This window comes from Salvelinus namaycush, chromosome 28 (assembly GCF_016432855.1).
Source record: "Salvelinus namaycush isolate Seneca chromosome 28, SaNama_1.0, whole genome shotgun sequence".
In the NCBI taxonomy this organism is placed as follows: Eukaryota; Metazoa; Chordata; class Actinopteri; order Salmoniformes; family Salmonidae; genus Salvelinus; species Salvelinus namaycush.
In genome coordinates, this window is record NC_052334.1 from 780,092 (window position 1) to 803,522 (window position 23,431).

General features: G+C 43.8%; 1 protein-coding gene across 2 annotated transcripts; it reads left to right on the top strand.

Moving 5' to 3' along the window:
• Positions 1–10,672: 10,672 nt before the first annotated feature.
• LOC120023530 (zinc finger protein 513-like) lies at positions 10,673–23,234 on the top strand. Of its 2 annotated transcripts, XM_038967556.1 has the most exons (5): positions 10,673–11,121; positions 11,191–11,281; positions 14,847–14,960; positions 15,050–15,700; positions 21,569–23,234. In XM_038967556.1, the coding sequence occupies exons 2-5, from the start codon at positions 11,242–11,244 to the stop codon at positions 22,735–22,737; spliced, it is 1,974 nt and encodes a 657-aa protein (XP_038823484.1). In that variant the 5' UTR covers positions 10,673–11,121; positions 11,191–11,241; the 3' UTR covers positions 22,738–23,234. The 2 variants fall into 2 exon arrangements, with proteins under 2 accessions (XP_038823484.1, XP_038823486.1); XM_038967558.1 differs by having other exon boundaries at positions 10,673–11,281; positions 14,850–14,960.
• Positions 23,235–23,431: the final 197 nt, after the last annotated feature.

Genomic DNA, 23,431 nt, shown 5'->3' on the forward strand with positions numbered 1-23,431 from the left:
ATGTGAGCAGCGCTTTATAGGGATTTATGTGTCAATATTTATCAGGGGAAGGGAGGGCAGAGGGAGGGACAGAGGGAGCTGACATCATTACCATATTTAACCAGGGGAAGGGAGGGCAGAGGGAGAGACAGGTGATGCAATAGCTTTACTGGAAATAGACAGTTTTTATTGACCCTGGTTTGATTCCAGGCTGTATCACAACCGGACGTGATTGGGAGTCCCATAGGGCGACGCACAATTGGCCCAGCGTCGTCCAGGTTTGGCCAGTGTAGGCCATCATTGTAAATAAGAATTTGTTCTTAACTGACTTGTCTAGTTCAATAAAGGGTAAATAAATAAAATAAATAAATTGACCTGTTCACATCGTTGCTGTTAATATCTTGCTAATTTCTTTTGATTTATGTTTTGTTTTATTCATATATTATCTCTTTCATACATCTGCAAAATATGTTGAATGTAAAGCCTATTGTCTCTGTCAATCCCAGTAGTTATTTTTACGTTTAATATGACATTTTTAATAAAAACCTCCAAATAAAATGCTATATCTGCCATTTAGAGAAAAATAATACACAGTACCAGTCAAAAGTTTGAACACACCTACTCATTCAAGGGTTTTCTACATTGTATAATAATAGTGAAGACATCACAACTATGAAATAACACAAATGGAAACATGTAATAAATCTTGTTATGCTCGACAACATCCGCTGAAAAGGCAGAGCGCGAAATTCAAAAGATTTTTTAGAAATATTTAACTTTCAAACATTCACAAGTGCAATACATCAAATTAAAGCTTGACTTCTTGTTAATCCACCCATCGTGTCCGATTTAAAAAATGCTTTACAGCGAAGCATACCATATGATTATGTTAGGTCAGAGCGGAGGCACAAAAACACATACAGCCATTTTTCCAACCAAAGAGATGGGTCACAAAAAGCAGAAATAGAGATAAAATGAATCACTAACCTTTGATGATCTTCATCAGATGACACTCATAGGACTTCATGTTACACAATACATGTATGTTTTGTTCAATAAAGTTCATATTTATATCCAAAAATCTCAGTTTACATTGACGCATTATGGTCAGTAATGTTGTGCCTCGAAAACATCCGGCGAATTTTCTGAAAGCCACATCAATTTACAGAAATACTCATAATAAACTTTGATAAAAGATACAAGTGTTATGCACAGAATTAAAGATTTACTTCTCCTTAATGCAACCACTGGGTCAGATTTCAAGAAAAATTTACGGAAAAGCACACCATGCAATAATCTGAGTATGGCGCTCAGACAACAAATCAAGCCAAACAGATATCCGCCATGTTGGAGTCAACAGAAGTCAGAAATAGCATTATAAATATTCACTCCCAGGATTGCACTCCCAGGAATCCCAGTTCCACATTAAATGTTTGATTTGTTCGATAAAGTCCATCATTTATGTCCAAATACCTCCTTTTTGTTCGCGCGTTTAGTACACAATCCAAAATCACAACGCGCGGGCAAGTCCAGGTGAAAGTTTGGACGAAAAGTCATATTACAGTTCGTAGAAACATGTCAACGAAGTATAGAATCAATCTTTAGGATATTTTTATCATAAATCTTCAATAATGTTTCAACCGGAGAATTCCTGTGTCTGTAGAAATGTGATGGAATGCAGGTTACTGTCACGTGATAGCGCATCACCAGCTCACGTCACTCTGGCAGACCTCTGACTCATTCAGCTCCCATTCGTCCCTCCTTCACAGTAGAAGCATCAAACAAGGTTCTAAAGACTGTTGACATCTAGTGGAAGCCTTAAGAAGTGCAATATGACCCCATAGACACTGTATATTCGATAGGCAATGAGTTGAAAAACTACAAACCTCAGATTGCCCACTTCCTGGTTGGATTTTTCTCAGGTTTTCGCCTGCCATATGAGTTCTGTTATACTCACAGACATCCTTCAAACAGTTTTAGAGACTTCAGCGTGTTTTCTATCCAATACTACTAATAATATGCATATATTAGCATCTGGGCCTGAGTAGCAGGCAGTTTACTCTGGGCACACTTTTCATCCGAACGTGAAAATGCTGCCCCCTATCCCTAACAGGATAACCAAAAAAGTAATTTTATATTTGAGATTCTTCAAAGTAGCCACCCTTAGACTTGATGACAGCTTTGCACACTCTTGGCATTCTCTCAACCAGCTTCACCTGGAATGCTTTTCCAACAGCCTTGAAGAAGGTGCAGTTAACTGTAATGAACTTATCGTCTCCAGCAGAGGTAACTCTGGGTGTCACGCCCTGATCTGTTTCACCTGCCCTTGTGATTGTCTCCACCCCCTCCAGGTGTCGCTTATTTTCCCCAGTGTATTTATCCCTGTGTTTCCTGTCTCTCTTTGCCAGTTCGTCTTGTATGTTTCCAAGTCAAACAGTGATTTTCCCGTTCTCCTGCTGTTTGCATTCTCCTTTTCTAGTCCTCCCAGTTTTGACCCTTGCTTGTTTCTGTACTTTGTACCCGCCTGCCTGACCATTCTGCCTGCCTTGACCACGAGCCTGTCTGCCACTCTGTACCTCTTGGACTCTGATCTGGTTTTGACATTTTTGCCTGTCCACAAACATTCTCTTGCCTACCCCTTTGGATTAATAAATATTGTAAGACTTCAACCATCTGCCTCCTGTGTCTACATTTGGATCTCGCCTTGTGCCTTGATACTGGGTCTTCCTTTCCTGTGGCGGTCCTCATGAGAGCCAGTTTCATCATAGCGCTTGATGGTTTTTGCGACTGCACATGAAGAAACTTTGAAAGTTCTTGACATTTTCTATTTTGACTGACCTTCATATCTTAAAGTAATGATGGACTGTCATTTCTCTTTGCTTATTTGAGCTGCTCTTGCCATAATATGGACTTTTACCAAATAGGGCTATCTTCTGCATACCACCTCTACCATGTCACAACACAACAGATTGGCTCAAACGCATTAAGGAAAGAAATTAGACATGAACTTTTAACAAGGCACACCTGTTAATTAATTGAAATGTATTCCAGGTGACTGACTACCTCATGAAGTTGGTTGAGCGAATGCTGAGAGAATATCTCTCTCTCTCTCTCTCTCTTTCTCTCTTTCAAAGCTGTCATCAAGGCAAAAGGTGGCTACTTTGAAGAATCTCAAATACAAATATATTTTGATTTGTTTAACACTTTTTGGGTTTCTACATGGTTCCATATGTGTTATTTCAAAGTTGTGATGTCTTCACTATTACTCTACAATCAAAAAATAAAATACAAAAACTGTAGAAATTTGTAAAAATAAAGACAAACCCTTGAATGAGTAGGTGTGTCCAAACTTTTAACTGGTACTGCACATATATATATATATATAGTTTTTATATTTTTTAGCTTAAAATGTGGGGTTCAAAAAAGGTGGGGCTATTCCTGTCCCCATCGCGCACTTGTGACTCCTGTGACAGCCGGGAGCAGTGCACGTTGTCGCCAGGTGTACGGTGATTTGAAAATCACAGTTTTTCTGACTTTTAATCCTACCCTGCGATGTCACAGAGAAGCTTTCTTCTCTTTTTAACAACAGAACATAGAAAAGTGCCGTTTTCACATGTAGACACTGGTATGTTGCTGGAGACAGTTAATATGAAGTTGAAAAGTGGCGAAAAATCTCCTCTCTCTCTCTCTCTCTCTCTCCTCACTCTCTCTCTCTCTCTCTCTCTCACTCTCTCTCTTTCTCTCTCTCTTTCTCTCTCTCTCTCTTTCTTTCTTTCTTTCTTTCTTTCTTTCTCTCTCTCTCTCTCTCTCTCCTCTCTCTCTCCCTCTCTCTCCTCTCTCTCTCTCTCTTTCTTTCTTTCTTTCTTTCTTTCTTTCTCTCTCTCTCTCTCCTCTCTCTCTCCCTCTCTCTCTCTCTCTCTCTCTCCTCACTCTTTCTTTCTTTCTTTCTTTCTTTCTTTCTTTCTTTCTTTCTTTCTTTCTTTCTTTCTCTCTCTCTCTCTCTCTCCTCTCTGTCTCTCTGTCTCTCTGTCTCTCTGTCTCTCTGTCTCTCTCTGTCTCTCCCTCTCCTCTCCTCTCCTCTCTCTTTCTCTGTCTAGGATCCTGATCACGGTTGCTGTGTGACGACAAATACAGTAGTCAGCACTTTTAAATAATACGCTGTGAGGATCGAACTTGATCATAATAAACTCATTTAAGAGCCCAAAACAAAGGTCTACATTTTTGGGGTTTGGCCGTTCTGCCGATCATATTTACATAGAGGCTTTCTAGGGCAGACCAGGGTTTTTGGCACCGCTAGGTTGCTATGCAGCAGCCGACCAGCAGAGCTTGTGACTTCACGCTCAAGGCTGGACACTGGGGTCCTGGCTCTTTGCAATTACTTCATGCTCTTGTACCTTTCTCACTATTCTTGGTGTTATCGTGTCGTATTCTTGGTGTTATCGTGTCCCAGTCTGAGTCCAGAACCTCTGATCTCCTCCGTGTCTTTCACAAGTATTCTTATCAGTCAGGAGAGGCCTTGAGATATTTTTTATTAAAATGTCTGTATTTAATCTTTATTTAACTTAGCAACTTATTGGGGAGTACACATTCCTACAGTCTACTGCAGTCCACTAGATAATTACACTTCTCAAACACAAAGAGCTCAAATCTAACACCACTTTCAATCTCTATGAATACATAAGAACTATATATTCATACTAAGAGCCGGGTATGTAATGATATAAAACATCCTTCATGGAATCATTCTTGATCTCAGCCTTTGTACTTTCCCTCTGCCCAAATACTATGCACATAGATCATTCCATTTGACCCGTAAACATGATACTTACTACTGCTAGGCTACTGATACAATTAGAAACAGATGTAGATGGGCTCAAGTCAAATAGTCTCTAACAGATGTATTTAAGCTCTAGATAGTCATCCACCCAAAACAGTAAACATGCATTGATAATAACCAATGATTGGTGACACCAACTAATTATTTATTGAACTAGGCAAGTCAGTTAAGAACAAATTCGTATTTCCAATGACGGCCTAGGAACAGCGGGTTAACTGCCAGGGGTAGGACAACAGATTTTTACCTTGTCGGCTCAGGGATTTGACCTTGCAACCTTGCGGATACTAGTCCAACGCTCTAACCACTAGGCTACCTGCCATCTACGAGCATGTAGTGCCTTTTGCATCCAAGAACACAGAAGGTGAACTCCCACAATGCTTTGGTTCCGACTTCAAGATGCAGTTGGTGAGGAGCAGCTGCAGAAATCTCCAGTCGACTGTAGTCAAAAGGTCATGACCTTTGATAGCATGGTTGTTATAAAGATCATGCAGTCAGACAATTTTTACACCCATAATGCAACACACTTTGAAAGGCGGTGTCCAACGCTTGTCAACATCTTAACAAAAGTGGTCAGTTCGAACGTGCCCACTAACGCGCCCACTAACGGGCCCACTGTGTTGTTTAGTCTACTAGGGAAGGGAAGGACACGGTGCCCTGGTGTTGTGGTGCCCTGGTGTCGTGTTACCCTGGTGTCGTGGTGCCCTGGTGTCATGTTGCCCTGGTGTCGTGGTGCCCTGGTGTCGTGGTGCCCTGGTGTCGTGTTGCCCTGGTGTCCTGGTGTCGTGTTACCCTGGTGTCGTGTTACCCTGGTGTCGTAGTGCCCTGGTGTCGTGTTGCCCTGTTGTCGTGTTGCCCTGGTGTCGTGGTGCCCTGGTGTCGTGTTGCCCTGGTGTCGTGTTACCCTGGTGTCGTGTTACCCTGGTGTCGTGGTGCCCTGGTGTCGTGTTACCCTGGTGTCGTGTTACCCTGGTGTCGTGGTGCCCTGGTGTCGTGTTGCCCTGGTGTCGTGTTACCCTGGTGTCGTGTTGCCCTGGTGTCGTGTTGCCCTGGTGTCGTGTTGCCCTGGTGTCGTGTTGCCCCGGTGTCGTGTTACCCCGGTGTCGTGTTACCCCGGTGTCGTGTTACCCCGGTGTCGTGTTGCCCCGGTGTCGTGTTGCCCTGGTGTCGTGTTGCCCCGGTGTCGTGTTGCCCCGGTGTCGTGTTGCCCCGGTGTCGTGTTACCCTGGTGTCGTAGTGCCCTGGTGTCGTGTTGCCCTGGTGTCGTGTTGCCCTGGTGTCGTGTTGCCCTGGTTCCTGGCTTACCCTCCCAACTGAGCAGTAGACTATATCATGATGTCATCCAGATGATCAAAGGACGTCCACACCAAGAACAAAAAAAACAAAAAAAATAGTTCAAGTGAACAGTGTCCATACAACGTTAACTACAAAAACCACTCGAAAACAATAACGATGGCTATCGTTTGGATCACGTACAGAGTGATTTTTTTTGCCATTTCCCTCCGACGATAAAACATTCACAACCAATCCAAAACGGTTTCCTTTGAAGCATTCTAGGTTCTAGGTGTCCAAGGTCTGCTCGCAGAGGAAGCAGAGTGAGGGAAGACTGCCTCAATAACTGGGCATGTGACCATATCGGTGGTCACGTTAATGCCTTAATCTGCCTTGGCAGCAGCTAATGTGGATCCATAATAAATACAAATACATGGGGCCCCCGATTCCGACCCGAGATACGTTTGTGTAAATAGAACGTTATTCCCTTGTTATGCTCTTTCTTTCTATTCCTATTCTGACCTTAAATTAAAGCATGAGAATAGCATAGTTATTCACCTGCTATTCGTTCAGGGGTAGATAGTTATTCACCTGCTATTCGTTCGGGGGGTAGAGATCTAAGACATTAAGTATCTGTAGAAACACGGTATTCCTTGACCTAATTCCCTCATAATTCCACCAACTTCACATGAGAGGAAACCATAAATAAGGTTCGAGCGAAGCTGCCGGTTTCCAAGTGGAAAACATTTACTTTCTTTTTTCCCGATGGAAATAACAGCATTCTCCATGCATTGTCATTTAAACATTGATAAGAACTATTGATATGAGCTATTGATAAGAACTATTGATATGAGCTATTGATAAGAACTATTGATAAGAACTATTGATATGAGCTATTGATATGAGCTATTGATAAGAGCTATTGATAAGAGCTATTGATAAGAGCTATTGATTAGAACTATTGATATGAGCTATTGATAAGAACTATTGATAAGAACTATTGATATGAGCTATTGATAAGAGCTATTGATAAGAGCTATTGATAAGAGCTATTGATAAGAACTATTGATAAGAACTATTGATATGAGCTATTGATATGAGCTATTGATATGAGCTATTGATAAGAGCTATTGATAAGAGCTATTGATAAGAGCTATTGATAAGAGCTATTGATAAGAGCTATTGATAAGAACTATTGATAAGAACTATTGATATGAGCTATTGATAAGAGCTATTGATTAGAACTATTGATATGAGCTATTGATATGAGCTATTGATAAGAGCTATTGATTAGAACTATTGATATGAGCTATTGATAAGAACTATTGATATGAGCTATTGATATGAGCTATTGATAAGAACTATTGATTAGAACTATTGATATGAGCTATTGATAAGAACTATTGATATGAGCTATTGATATGAGCTATTGATAAGAGCTATTGATTAGAACTATTGATAAGAACTATTGATAAGAACTATTGATATGAGCTATTGATATGAGCTATTGATAAGAGCTATTGATTAGAACTATTGATATGAGCTATTGATATGAGCTATTGATAAGAGCTATTGATTAGAACTATTGATATGAGCTATTGATATGAGCTATTGATAAGAGCTATTGATTAGAACTATTGATATGAGCAATTGATAAGAACTATTGATAAGAACTATTGATAAGAGCTATTGATGAGAGCTATTGATGAGAGCTATTGATAAGAGCTATTGATAAGAGCTATTGTAAGAAATATTGGTGAGAGCTATTGATGAGAGCTATTGATAAGAGCTATTGATAAGAGCTATTGACAAGAACTATTGATACGAGCTATTGATGAGAGCTATTGATGAGAGCTAGGTAAATGAGTCATCTGTTAGGATAAGGGGATTGTAAATATAAACAACATTTGTTTTATATCTAATGTACAGTACCAGTCAAACGTTTGGACACACCTAATCATTCATGGGGTTTTCTTAATTTTTACTATTTTCTACATTGTAGAATAATAGTGAAGATGTCAACACTATGGAATAACACATATGGAATCATGTAGAAACCCAAAAAGTGTTAAACAAATCAAAATATATTTTATATTTGGAAGAGCATCAGTAAGCCAGTGACTCAGCCCCCGTAATAGGGTTTGAGGCAGAGAATCCCAGTTGAAAGAGGATAACCGGCCAGGCAGAGACAGCAAGGGCAAGGGCGGTTCAACCTCTACAGAGGTTGAAGAGGCACTGTTGCGCCTTCTTCATCACACTGTCTGTGTGAGTGGACCATTTCAGTTTGTCAGTGATGTGTACGCCAAGGAAGCTGAGGCTTTCCACCTTCTCCACTGCTGCCCCGTCGATGTGGACAGGGGTTACTCCCTCTGCTGTTTCCTGAAGTCCACAATCAGCTGTTTTGTTAAGTTGACGTTGAGTAAAAGGTTATTTTACTAGCACCGCACTCACCCTCACTTCCTCACTGTAGGTTGTCTCGTCGTTGTTGGTAATCAAGCCTACTACTGTTGTGTAGTCTGCAAACTTGATGACTGAGATGGAGCCACGCAGTCATGGGTGAACAGGAAATACAGGAGGGGGCTGAGCACTCACCCTTGTGGGGCCCCTGTGTTGAGGATGAGCGAAATGGAGGTGTCACCTTGGTGCGGCCCGTCAGGAAGTCCAGCCCAGCCCGTCAGGAAGTCCAGGACCCAATTGTACAGGACGGGTTTCAGACCCAACATCCCAAGCTTAATGATGAGCTTAGAGGGTACTATGGTGTTGAATGCTGAGCTTTAGTCAATGAACAGCATTCTTACATAGGTATTCCTCTTGTTCAGGTGGGATAGGGCAGTGTGCAGTGCGATGACGATTGCATCGTCGGTTGATCTATTGGGGCGGTAAGCAAATTGAAGTGGGTCTAGGGTGGCAGGTAAGGTGGAGGTGATATGATCCTTGACTAGTCTCTCAAAGCACTTCATAATGACAGAAGTGAGTGGTACGGGGCGATAGTCATTTAGTTAATTTACCTTTGTTTTTTGGGGTACATGAACAATAGTGGATATCTTGAAGTATGTGGGGACAGTAGAATGGGATTGGGAGAGATTGAATATGTCCGTAAACACTCCAGCATATACTAGGCGGTGTCAGAGAAAGGCCCCAAAATAATGTCAAAGACACCTGTCACCCAAGTCATAGTGTCACGACCGTCGTCTGTAGAAAGAGGTGAGGAGGACCAAAGTGCAGCGTGGTATGTGTTCATCATGATATTTATTAAATAGAGAACACTGAACGAACTATACAAAAAACAACAAACAAGAAGCTATATAAGCATAGTGCTGACACAAGCAACTAAACATAGACAATCACCCACGAAATACTCAAGGAAATATGGCTGCCTAAATATGGTTCCCAATCAGAGACAACGATAAACAGCTGCCTCTAATTGAGAACCAATCTAGGCAACCATAGACATACAAAACACCTAGACTAGTTAAACCCCATAAACATACAAAAACCCTAGACAGGACAAAAAAACATATATCACCCTTGTCACACCCTGACCTAACCACAAATAATGAAGAAAACAAAGATTACTAAGGTCAGGGCGTGACACATAGACTGTTCTCTCTGCTACCACACGGGAAGTGGTACCGGAGCTCCATGTCTAGATCAAATAGCTTCTTATTAACAGCTTCTACCTCTAAGCCATAAGACCACTGAACATCTAATCAAATGTCACCGGACTATATCCATTGTTTTTTACACTGCTACTACTCGCTGTTTATTATCTTTGCGTAGTCACTTTATGCCTACTGACATGTACAATTTACCTCGACTAACCTGTACCCCCACACATCGACTCGGTACCGGTACCTCCATGTATATAGCCTCGTTATTGTTATGTAATTTTATTGGGTTACTTTTAATTTTATTTTTTACTTTAGTTTATTTAGTAAATATTTTCTTAACTCTATTTCTTGAACTGCATTGTTGGTTAAGGGCTTGTAAAGTAAGCATTTCCCGGTAAGGTCTACACCTGTTCTATTCGGCATATGTGGCATATGTGACAAATAGAATTTGATTTGCTTTGTATAAACACATAATTGGATTAGGAGGAGCAGGGAAAACAACTTAATCTCCTGTGATTCTTAAAAGGCTGTTTCCATGCTGCTCCTCTCTCAGTAACCTATAATATTATATTACGAAAAAGACCTTTTCTAAACTTCCAGTTCTAGTTGCTCTAATCTATCAGGAGCAACAACAACAAAAAAACGACCAGTGATGCCCCCTTGTGGTCAAACCCAGTATCAGGTAATTACAGATTTGTTTTTACAAATGATGCCACTGAATGATCTCTGTAACCGGCAGAGGATAGGATGTGTGCGGTATTAGGACTTATTTGCGTGCACAATTAGCTTAAATTAGACAAAGAGGCTAATGTAAAAAATACATTTATATTTTTTCTTCCAAAAAAAGTCAACGTTTGTTGGCTCTGTAGTGTTTGGATGTGATAATTGCAACAGTACAAAGTTAGCTGACTACATTTAAAAAACTACAAGCCCCAATAACCGGAAGTAGTTTAGAATGACTCTGACGTCACGCTCTAGGAAATTGCTGTAAGTACACAATGGACCTTCTACGAAGTTAGTAAGAGGTAGTTGTTGTTTCTCTAAACGACAACTTAAGTTGATATCAATGTAGCCTTTGCATTTCATCAAACGTATTGACGTAATTTACAATTTGTTTTCTCCTAAATACTGAACGCCAGATAGTTGAGCTATATGTAACGTTAGCTGATTAGCTTCCATCTGCCCAATTTCTCTCTCTATAGCTCGATGTGTTTTGCGAGTTACCTAGCTAATGATGTTCTCGGTTTGACTAACGAGTTTGAGAATGGCAAACTGAGACAGCCAGTCCCCGCACATATATTTAGCTAGCTAACTAGTGTGTTTGATCGATGGCACGGATACTTCTGCGTTTGTCCGTTGGAGGAAGAGGAAGATGACAGAGTGGAGGGATTGACGCGCTGACTGCGACACCAGACCACAGCGGGAACTGCGACTGGCTGACGGACAGGACAGCGACTGGCTGACGGACAGGACAGCGACTGGCTGACGGACAGGACAGCGACTGGCTGACGGACAGGACAGCGAGGCGGATAAAGAAGAGGGAGAATGCCGAGGAGAAAACAGTCGAACCCACAGCCCGTGAAATGTAAGTAAAGTGTGATAACCTAGCTAGCTACTAGTCATGCTATCGACTGGGTAGTGAAGGAGTTGTCACAAAGCTAACTAGCTGGATGTCCTTTGAGTCTTGGTTACATCTTTCAATGTCAGAGATATGTTGCTATGTGTACCGTTACCTACTACAGGAGTGATCCCTGGCTCATGGATGGTAACTAGATTAACTGTAACCTTAATCAATCAAATCCGTCTTTCGTACTGGTTTGGATAGTAACATTATATTTATATCTAACGTTGATACAGGATTAGGTCATTTAGTGAGCGAGTTGAGGTGTACACAGTTACTAAACCGCCATCAGTTTACACGACTGAACAGATATATTTTTTCTTCTCCTGTGTGTGTGTCATGCGTGTGTGCATGATTTATATGTTGGGTCACACCGTTTCGTCATCCTCTTTCCTCACGGATGTGTGTTATATCTCATCCTGTCTTTCTGTGTGTGTTTCATCTCATCCTGGACTTCCTCTCTTCTTCTTGTCTCCACTTCCTCTACAGGCTCTCCCCTACCTGACCTCCTCTCCCTCTCTCTTTCACTCTTTCCCGCTCTCCCCCCTCTCTGTCCCGCTCTCCCCCCTCTCTCTCTCCCTCCACTCTCAATCCCTCCCCTGCCCCCTTTCCTCCCTCCTCTATCTCCCTCTCTCTCCATCTCTCCTCCCCCCTCCATCTGCTCTCTCCTGTGTGTGTGTATTGCAGTGGACAGCGTAGTGTAACTAGTGGTGTTATGGACCGTAGTTGACCCGTGACCCGTACGGATCACCCCCCACGGTTTCGGCACGCTTGTGAACCGCAGATCAATTGCAAAGTTTAACCATCATAGTGTAAAACACAGTTTTACTGCCGCTGTTACTTTTGAAAGTAATAATTGCAGAATTGCAGTATAAAGACAAGACAAATGTGTGCTGTGTTTTTCTCTGAAGCCTGGAGGTTGATTTGATAATTATTTTTTAAAGCAGTTGTTTGTACTGTTCACGTGAACGGGACATGTTGAATCCCAACGAATCAATCCTGGATGCTCGCGTTGCAAAAAGCAAAGAAGAAAAAGGAGCAGTGACAGCCACGGCTGGGGGAGGAGCTGAAGAACTGGAAAAGCCTCCTGCTTCATTTAAGTCTCATGTATTGGAGCATTTTGGCTTCCCTGTCAAATATGATGACGGAAGAAGGGTGGGGGACAACACCATTACGGTGTGAAGGCATTGTGCCGTAAGAAAGCCGTATGATCATGGAAATACATGGAGCATGGCCACGCATTTAAAGCGTCATCACCCTGGTGTGTCAGTGACAGGAGCCAACTCAGCCAAGAGACAACAACTTCTCACCGCGGCATTTAAGTCCTTTGCTGCAGAATCAGACCGGGCTGAAGCCATCACCAAATCTATTGGGATGTTTATCACTGCAGACATGAGGCCATACTTTTGTTGCTCACTACACCACAGTCGGCTGAACCTCCAGGCTAACAGAAAGCTAGGTGACTGTGACTGCTCACCACACCACAGACGGGTGGACCTCCAGGCTAACAGAAAGCTAGGTGACTGTGACTGCTCAGTACACCACAGACGGGTGGACCTCCAGGCTAACAGAAAGCTAGGTGACTGTGACTGCTCACTACACCACAGACGGGTGGACCTCCAGGCTAACAGAAAGCTAGGTGACTGTGACTGCTCACCACACCACAGACGGGTGGACCTCCAGGCTAACAGAAAGCTAGGTGACTGTGACTGCTCACCACACCACAGACGGGTGGACCTCCAGGCTAACAGAAAGCTAGGTGACTGTGACTGCTCACTACACCACAGACGGGTGGACCTCCAGGCTAACAGAAAGCTAGGTGACTGTGACTGCTCACCACACCACAGACGGGTGGACCTCCAGGCTAACAGAAAGCTAGGTGACTGTGACTGCTCACCACACCACAGACGGGTGGACCTCCAGACTAACAGAAAGCTACGTGACTGTGACTGCTCACTACACCACAGAGGAGTGAACCTCCAGGCTAACAGAAAGCTACGTGACTGTGACTGCTCACTACACCATAGAGGAGTGGGAGATGTGAACTCCGGTGCTACAGACACTCCCACTCTATGAGAGTCACACAGGCACAAATCTGGCGCGGGTACTGCTAGGAGCAGGCAGTAGCAGAGTGGAAGCTAGAGAGGCCCAATAGAAATATCCCAACCACCACAGATAATACCAAGAACCAAGTAAATGCAGTGATAGAAGCTGGACTGGGACCACAGATAGCTTGCTTTGCACATGTGATCCATTTAGCATCCCAAAGGAGAATCTCAGTGAACCAGATGGACCGCCTCCTTGGGAGGATCAGGACGGTAGTTTCCTGTTTCCACCGAAGCACAACAGCCGCTCATGTGCTTAAGACCAAGCAGGAAGTGTTACAGCCACCGACCCACAAGCTCATACACCATGTCACAACAAGATGGAACTCCACTTATGATATGTAGGAGAGCTATCATGAGCAGCAGGCAGCTGTGTAACTCTGCACTGACAGACAAGACCCTGGAAAACCACTAAGTGTAACGATGATGTGTATTATAGTAGACAGTGTAATGATGCTGTGTGTGTGTAGTGTCATGATGACGATGTGTGTAGTGTAATGATGCTGTGTGTGTGTGTGTGTAGTGTAATGATGCTGTGTGTGTGTGTGTGTGTGTAGTGTAATGATGCTGTGTGTAGTGTAATGATGCTGTGTGTGTGTAGTGTAATGATGCTGTGTGTGTGTAGTGTAATGATGCTGTGTGTGTGTGTGTAGTGTAATGATGCTGTGTGTGTGTGTGTAGTGTAATGATGCTGTGTGTGTGTGTGTAGTGTAATGATGCTGTGTGTGTGTGTGTAGTGTAATGGTGCTGTGTGTGTGTGTAGTGTAATGGTGCTGTGTGTGTGTGTAGTGTAATGGTGCTGTGTGTGTGTGTAGTGTAATGGTGCTGTGTGTGTGTGTAGTGTAATGGTGCTGTGTGTGTGTGTAGTGTAATGGTGCTGTGTGTGTGTGTAGTGTAATGATGCTGTGTGTGTGTGTGTAGTGTAATGATGCTGTGTGTGTGTGTGTAGTGTAATGATGCTGTGTGTGTGTAGTGTAATGATGCTGTGTGTGTGTAGTGTAATGATGCTGTGTGTGTGTAGTGTAATGATGCTGTGTAGTGTAATGATGCTGTGTGTGTGTGTAGTGTAATGATGCTGTGTGTGTGTGTAGTGTAATGATGCTGTGTGTGTGTGTAGTGTAATGATGCTGTGTGTGTGTGTAGTGTAATGGTGCTGTGTGTGTGTGTAATGGTGCTATGTGTGTGTGTAGTGTAATGATGCTATGTGTGTGTGTAGTGTAATGATGCTATGTGTGTGTGTAGTGTAATGATGCTGTGTAGTGTAATGATGCTGTGTAGTGTAATGATGCTGTGTGTGTGTGTAGTGTAATGATGCTGTGTAGTGTAATGATGCTGTGTAGTGTAATGATGCTGTGTGTGTGTGTAGTGTAACGATGCTGTGTGTGTGTGTGTAGTGTAATGATGACGATGTGTATGTGTTGCAGTAGACGGTGTGGAGTGTGATCCAGGATGCCTAGTTCTGGACAGTGACTTCCTGCTTAGTGGAGAGCTCTGTGAGTTTGGAGACACGGAGATCATGGGGCTGGACAGAGACACAGGTCAGACGCACACACACACACACACACACACACACATGGATTTCCGAGGCCTTGACTAAATGCTGTGGTATCCCCTCTCCCTCCACCAGCTCTGACGGTGTTTTCTCTGAGTGAAGAAAGCTCCAGCCTTCCGGCTCCGGATGACTCCACCTTCCCAGCATTCCTCTCCTGTAAGGGGTGTGGTCAACTGATTGGGGCCGACCTTGACCTAGGAGCGGGACTACACTTGGGGGTGGGACTCTACTGCACGACCTGTGAGGAGGACGTCCAGTCGGAATCGCACACAGCCTTGGAGGACACCTCACAAGGGGAGGAGTCAACCCCAGCCGTCCAATCCCATGCGGTGCAAGACAGGAAGAGGAAGAGAAGTAAGGCGGGTGATGAAGAAGACTGTATGAAGGTGTACACGTGCTCTCTGTGTAGTTTCTCCTCTCGCTACTCCAACCATCTAAAACGCCACATGAGAACGCATGACGGAGAGAAGCCTTACCGCTGTCCCCACTGCCCCTACGCCTCTACGCAGAGGGTCAACCTGCAGAGACACACACGCACACACACCGGGGAGAAGCCCTACCTCTGCAACGCCTGCAGCTATGCCTGTAGTTCCCTGGGGAACCTGCGGAGGCACCAGCGCTCACACAGCCAGGAACCCCGGGCGCAACGTGCACACACACTGATGAGACGCAGCAGACGAAAACACACACACCGAGGAAACGCTGAGGTTGAGAGCACACAATCAGGCATGTACACACACACACGGGTCCCGTATGACTCAGTTGGTAGAGCATGGTGCTTGCAACACCAGGGTTGTGGGTTCGATTCCCGGGTCCACCCATATGTGAGATGTATACACGCATGACTGTAAGTCTCTTTGACCAAAAGTATGTGGACACCTGCTCGTCAAACATCTCATTCCAAAATCCTAGGCGTTAATTTGGAGTTGGTCTCCCCATTGCTGCTATAACAGCCTCCACTCTTCTGGGAAGGCTTTCCACTAGATGTTGGAATGTTGCTGCGGGGACTTGCTTCCATTCAGCCACCAGGGCATTAGTGAGGTCAGGCACTGATGTTGGGTGATTAGGCCTGGCTCACAGTCGGCGTTACAATTCATCCCAAAGGTGTTCGATGCGGTTGAGGTCAGGGCTCTGTGCAGACCAGTTAAGTTCTTCCACACTGATCTCGACAAACCATTTCTGTATGGAGCTTGCTTTGTGCACGGGGGCATTGTCATGGTGAAACAGGAAAGGGCCTTCCCCAAACTTTTGCCACAGAGTTGGAAGCATAGAAATGTCTAGAATGTCATTGTATGCTGTAGCGTTAATTTAACAGCACTTACAGTTGACCAGGGCAGAAATTTGAGGAACTGACTTGTTGGAAAGAAAGGTGGCATCCTATGACATTGCCACATTTTAAAGTTACTGAGCTCTTCAGTAAGGCCATTCTACTGCCAATGGAGATTGCACACCTGTCAGTATCGAGTGTGGATGAAAGAGCTGAATAGACTCATTTGAAGAGGTGTCCACAAGTATATGTATGTGTATATGTGTATATATACAGTGGGGAGAACAAGTATTTGATACACTGCCGATTTTGCAGGTTTTCCTACTTACAAAGCATGTAGAGGTCTGTAATTTTTATTATAGGTACACTTCAACTGTGAGAGACGGAATCTAAAACAAAAATCCAGAAAATCACATTGTATGATTTCTAAGTAATTAATTTGCATTTTATTGCATGACATAAGTATTTGATCACCTACCAACCAGTAAGAATTCCGGCTCTCACAGACCTGTTAGTTTTTCTTTAAGAAGCCCTCCTGTTCTCCACTCATTACCTGTATTAACTGCACCTGTTTGAACTCGTTACCTGTATAAAAGACACCTGTCCACACACTCAATCAAACAGACTCCAACCTCTCCACAATGGCCAAGACCAGAGAGCTGTGTAAGGACATCAGGGATAAAATTGTAGACCTGCACAAGGCTGGGATGGGCTACAGGACAATAGGCAAGCAGCTTGGTGAGAAGGCAACAACTGTTGGCGCAATTATTAGAAAATGGAAGAAGTTCAAGATGATGGTCAATCACCCTCGGTCTGGGGCTCCATGCAAGATCTCACCTCGTGGGTCATCAATGATCATGAGGAAGGTGAGGGATCAGCCCAGAACTACACGGCAGGACCTGGTCAATGACCTGAAAAGAGCTGGGACCACAGTCTCAAAGAAAACCATTAGTAACACACTACGCCGCCATGGATTAAAATCCTGCAGCGCACGCAAGGTCCCCCTGCTCAAGCCAGCGCATGTCCAGGCCCGTCTGAAGTTTGCCAATGACCATCTGGATGATCCAGAGGAGGAATGGGAGAAGGTCATGTGGTCTGATGAGACAAAAATAGAGCTTTTTGGTCTAAACTCCACTCGCCGTGTTTGGAGGAAGAAGAAGGATGAGTACAACCCCAAGAACATCATCCCAACCGTGAAGCATGGAGGTGGAAACATCATTCTTTGGGGATGCTTTTCTGCAAAGGGGACAGGACGACTGCACCGTATTGAGGGGAGGATGGATGGGGCCATGTATCGCGAGATCTTGGCCAACAACCTCCTTCCCTCAGTAAGAGCATTGAAGATGGGTCGTGGCTGGGTCTTCCAGCATGACAACGACCCGAAACACACAGCCAGGGCAACTAAGGAGTGGCTCCGTAAGAAGCATCTCAATGTCCTGGAGTGGCCTAGCCAGTCTCCAGACCTGAACCCAATAGAAAATCTTTGGAGGGAGCTGAAAGTCCGTATTGCCCAGCAACAGCCCTGAAACCTGAAGGATCTGGAGAAGGTCTGTATGGAGGAGTGGGCCAAAATCCCTGCTGCAGTGTATGCCAATTTGGTCAAGAACTACAGGAAACGTATGATCTCTGTAATTGCAAACAAAGGTTTCTGTACCAAATATTAAGTTCTGCTTTTCTGATGTATCAAATACTTATGTCATGCAATAAAATGCAAATTAATTACTTAAAAATCATACAATGTGATTTTCAGGATTTTTGTTTTAGATTCCGTCTCACAGTTGAAGTGTACCTATGATAAAAATGACAGACCTCTACATGCTTTGTAAGTAGGAAAACCTGCAAAATCGGTAGTGTATCAAATACTTCTTTTCCCCACTGTATATATTTTATATATATTACACTGAGTTACAGTTCATATAAGGAAATCAGTCAATTGAAATAAATGAATTAGGCCCTAGTCTATGGATTTCACCTGACTGGGCAGGGGAGCAGCCATGGGTGGACCTGGGAGGGCAACGGGGGAGCCAGGCTCAGCCAATCAGAATTATTTTCTCCCAACCAAGTGGCTTTATTACAGACAGAAATAGTCCTCCGTTTCATCAGCTGTCCGGGTGGCTGGTCTCAGACCATCCCGCAGGTGGAAACTACATTTCTAAGAAATAAGCTTTTCTGTGCGTTTGGAAAATGTCTATGATCTTTTATTTCAGATCATGAAACATGGGACCAACACTTTACATGTTGTGTTTATATTTTTGTTCAGTTTGTATGTGTGTATATATATATATATATATATCTCTAGAGCTATCTATATATGTATATACCACCTTTACAACAAGTCAAACATTTGGACACACCTTCTCATTCAAGGGTTTTTCTTTATTTTCACTATTTTCTACATTGTAGAATAATAGTGAAGACATCAAAACTATGAAATAACACATATGGAATCATGTAGTAACCAAAGAAGTGTTAAACAAATCCAAATATATTTTAGATTCTTCAAAGCCAGCCACCCTTTGCCTTGATGACAACTTTGCACACTCTTGGCATTCTCTCAATCAGCTTTACCTGGAATGCTTTTCCAACAGTCTTGAAGGAGTTCCCACATATCCTGAGCACTTGTTGGCTGCTTTTCCTTCACTCTGAGGTCCAACTCATCCCAAACTATCTCAATTGGGTTGAAGTTGGGTGATTGTGGAGGTCAGGCCATCTGATGAACCACTCCTTCTTGGTCAAATAGTCCTTACACAGCCTGGGGGTGTGTTGGGTCATTGTCCTGTGGAAAAATAAATGATAGTCCCACTAAGCGCAAACCAGATGGGATGGGTGTATCACTGCAGAATGCTGTGGGAGCCATGCTGGTTAAATGTGCCTTAAATTCCAAATAAATTACCAAGTGTCACCAGCAAAGCAACATCACACCACCTCCTCCATGCTTCACGGTGGGAACTACACATGCGGAGATCATCTGTTCACCCACACCGCTTCTCACAAAGACACGGCGGTTGGAACCAAAAATCTCAAATTTGGACTCCAGACCAAAGTACAAATTTCCACCGGTCTAATGTCCATTGCTCATGTTTCTTGGCCCAAGCAAGTCTCTTATTCTTATCTGTGTCCTTAAGTAGTGGTTTATTTGCAGCAATTCCACCATGAAGGCCTGATTTACACAGTCTCCTTCGAAAAGTTGATGTTGAAATGTGTCTGTTACTTGAACTCTGTGAAGCATTTATTTGGGCTACAATTTCTGAGGCTGGTAACTAATGAACGTGTCCTCTGCAGCAGAGGTAACTCTGGGTCTTCCTTTCCTGTGGCGGTCCTCATGAGAGCCACTTTCATCATAGCGTTTGATGGTTTTTGCGACTGCACTTGAAGAAACTTTCAAAGTTATTGACATTTTCCGGATTGACTGACCCTCTTTAAGTAATAATGGACTATTGTTTCTCTTTGCCTATTTGAGCTGGTCTTGCCATAATATGGACTTGGTCTTTTACCAAATGGGGCTATCTTCTGTATACCACCCCTACCTTGTCACAACACAAATTATTGGCTCAAACACATTAAGAAGGAAAGAAATTCCACAAATTAACTTTTAACAAGGCACTCTTGTTAATTGAAATGTATTCCAGGTGACTACCCCATAAAGCTGGTTGAGAGAATGCCAAGAGTGTGCAAAGGGTGGCTATTTGAAGAATTTCAATTATAAAATATATTTGATTTGTTTAACACTTGATATGTTTAACACTTTTTTGGTTACTACATGATTCCATATGTGTTATTTCATAGTTGTGACAACTTCACTATTATTCTACAATGTAGAAAATCGTAAAAATAAAGAAAAACCCATGAATGAGTAGGTGTCCAAACTTTTGATTTGTACTATATATATATATAAAGATATGCGTTACACACACCTGTTCAACATATTTACCCAACCAGCACTAATGATCCTCACTCAAACTGGGAGTGATATGTTAGAGGATAGTTTTAGTGAGAACAGTATGTCCTGTAGCACACAAAGCTCAGAGTGAAAGGAGAAGTGTTGGTTAACTTTCTGAAACTGTTAGAAAAGAGGAACAAGCTCTGTTTGGTTGGCTGGTTACTGAACTTAAGATCTTTGGGTTGTGTGTCGGGCTGCAACGCCTAATTCAAATGAAATATATATATATATATATATATATTAAGCACTTGAACGAACATGGTCACGCTGGAAATAGAATGCAGATGAGACAACAGGCCCGTAAGCATCTACGGAGTCATAACGCTTTAAATTCGAAAGAAAGTCTATATTTTACACGTCTACGCGGAGCACTGCTTTTTTAACCGGGGTATCAAACTCATTCCACGGAGGGCCGAGTGTTTGCAGATGTTTTTTTTTATCCCTTTCAATTAAGACCAAGACAACCAGGTGAAGGGTCACTAATTAGTTACCTCCGTGTATCAATCAAGTACAAGGGAGGAGCGACACCCCGCAGACACTCGGCCCTCCGTGGAATGAGTTTGACACCTGCTTTAAAATAAGCGGATACATTGCGTGGTTCGATTTAGAAAAGCAATTGTTATGATCTTCCCTATACTAAGTAGACTAAATGTAGTTGACCTGTAAAGCTAAGGTTTATCAATCAAATAGGCTAGATATTTGAAAACATTTACAGCTTAGCTGTGTTGATTTTCATCATAGGCATATAGCCTAGGCAGGCTACGACTGGAAAACTAGACGACTCCGATCTCAAGAGAGAATAACGCTACTCTTTGTAGATGAAGTGAGCTAGCAACGCAACAACAGTTTAGCACAGGTACGGTGAGGTGAGCACATCTAAGGTGAGTCAAAAGGAACTCACAACAGTAACTCCCAGGGGCTACATAGCAAACAAATACAACTGTTTATTATGGATTGTCATGACGACGTTGGCGTACGCCACGGAGTGTACTGACTCCGGCTACGCACGTACATTTCACGCTGTTGTGACGGGTGTCTCCGGTTCACCAAAACCACGCTCCGTATGTGTTGCAGTTTTGGGGTCACGGTTCGGTGTTGAAACGCCATCCACAATATGCAACATTCACAATGTTCCTGGCATTGTCTGTTGTGACAGAATTGTTATGTTGGGCCTCAAGTTTCCACCCTGATGCTGGCCAACAAGCTGCTACAGTGTCATGCTTGTAAACAAATTGTAGTGTTCATTATGAATAATGTTTTGTTACATTTAACTGCCTAAAATGCTGTTTATAGAGGCCATTTCCTTAGTAGGTGACAAAGGTCCCTCTACTGAACGGTCCGTCACACTAGTTGTGTGTTAATGTGTGTGTACTGTTCTCTCCTTCAGATGCCTTGGTGTCAGACCTGACCGTGTGTGTGAGGGAGGGCTCTGATTTCCTCCAGAACCTAGAGGGGGTAGCCTCTCCCTCCTCCTCCCCCCGTCTCCCCCCCTCCGCTCCTCTCCCCGACCTCCTCTTCCCCCTCTGCTGTCGTTCCTGTGGCCTCACCCTGGAAGGAGAGACAGAGGCGGAGGGCAGAGGGCAGGTGTGTAATAAATGTTCTGAGTCTCTCATCTCCAAGAAACCAGGGTCCCCCAGCCCCACTGACACACTCCAGTCAGGGGCCAGCAAGCTGTACCGCTGTCCTCTCTGCCCCTTCCTCTCCCTCTACCCCAACCACCTGGCCCGACACGCCCACACCCACAGCGGGGAGAAGCCCCACCGCTGTCCCCAGTGCCCCTACGCCTCGGCCCACCTAGACAACCTGAAACGCCACCTCCGGGTCCACACGGGGGAGAAGCCTTACCGCTGTCCCAAGTGCTCCTACGCCTGCGGGAACCTGGCCAACCTGAGGCGCCATGAGAGGATTCACTCTGGAGCCAAGCCGTTCCACTGCTCTGTGTGTGGCTACAGCTGTAACCAGAGTATGAACCTGAAGAGACACATGCTGAGACACACGGGGGAGAAGCCGTATGGCTGTGCTGAGTGTGACTACACTACGGGACACTGGGACAACTACAAACGCCATCAGAGGAAACACGGACACAACACCGACAGCTGGGACAAACACACACACCAGGACACTGCAGCAGACAGCTGGGACAAACACACAAACCAGGACACTGCAGCAGACAGCTGGGACAAACACACAAACCAGGACACTGCAGCAGACAGCTGGGACAAACACACAAACCAGGACACTGCAGCAGACAGCTGGGACAAACACACACACCAGGACACTGCAGCAGACAGCTGGGACAAACACACACCCCAGGACACTGCAGCAGACAGCTGGGACAAACACACAAACCAGGACACTGCAGCAGACAGCTGGGACAAACACACACACCAGGACACTGCAGCAGACAGCTGGGACAAACACACACACCAGGACACTACAGCAGCAGACAGCGAGGGCTGGAACACACAGGAGAAAACGGAGAAACACACACCACCACATACCACAGACCAACTCTGGGTTCAAGAGACAGGGAAGCATAGCCAAGGAGAGGTGTAGCTGGGGGGAGGGGGTGTTTATTACACTGGTGACCCCTTCCTCTGTTCTCAGGCCTCAGAGGGGTGGGGCTTATCTCAGGTGCCTTTAGAGGCGGAGCTACATGAGCCGTCGTACTACATGTGATTGCTGCACTGACCTTTACCTTGGGCATTAAAGGGCGTGCCATTAAAGATTGATCTTGTTTTTGAACTGTAACATGTTGTTTTTAATTCAGTGGATCCAATGTTTGAAATGTATGTTTTGATTGAATTGTAGCCCATTTCACAGTCAGGTTTTGTATGACTAAACAATTTTTTTGTAAACTGCAATGAACCGAATTGTGAAAGTGTACAAATTTGTATGATTATATTTGAGTTATTTTATTAATCATTATTTCAACAATGTTTCACAGCTGAGTGCAAGGCTACTCAGAGAATGGACAGGGCCACAGTAAAGGTCTGTCTGCACACATTGCCTTATACATCTCTCCAATCCTGAAATAAAGACCTTTAACTGTTTTCCCTTTGTGGGTTTATACTTGTAATAGGGGTGGTTTGTGTGTAATGCTTGTAATCCATCTGATATCTTTATATTTTAGGGTGTGTGTCTTTGTCAACAGGTGTTTCCTGACTGAAGGGGTCATATTATCACGGTCCCTTATGCAAAACATGACTGAGATATTATTAAGATAGAGGCTCTCAGATCATCTATGCAT

Bases quoted from the DNA above. Each gene is read 5' to 3' on its own strand.
- LOC120023530 (XM_038967556.1), top strand. From the start codon at position 11,242: ATGCCGAGGAGAAAACAGTCGAACCCACAGCCCGTGAAAT. The intron at 11,282-14,846 runs GTAAGTAAAGTG...TATGTGTTGCAG, and splicing joins GAACCCACAGCCCGTGAAAT to TAGACGGTGTGGAGTGTGAT. The intron at 14,961-15,049 runs GTCAGACGCACA...TCCCTCCACCAG, and splicing joins GGGGCTGGACAGAGACACAG to CTCTGACGGTGTTTTCTCTG.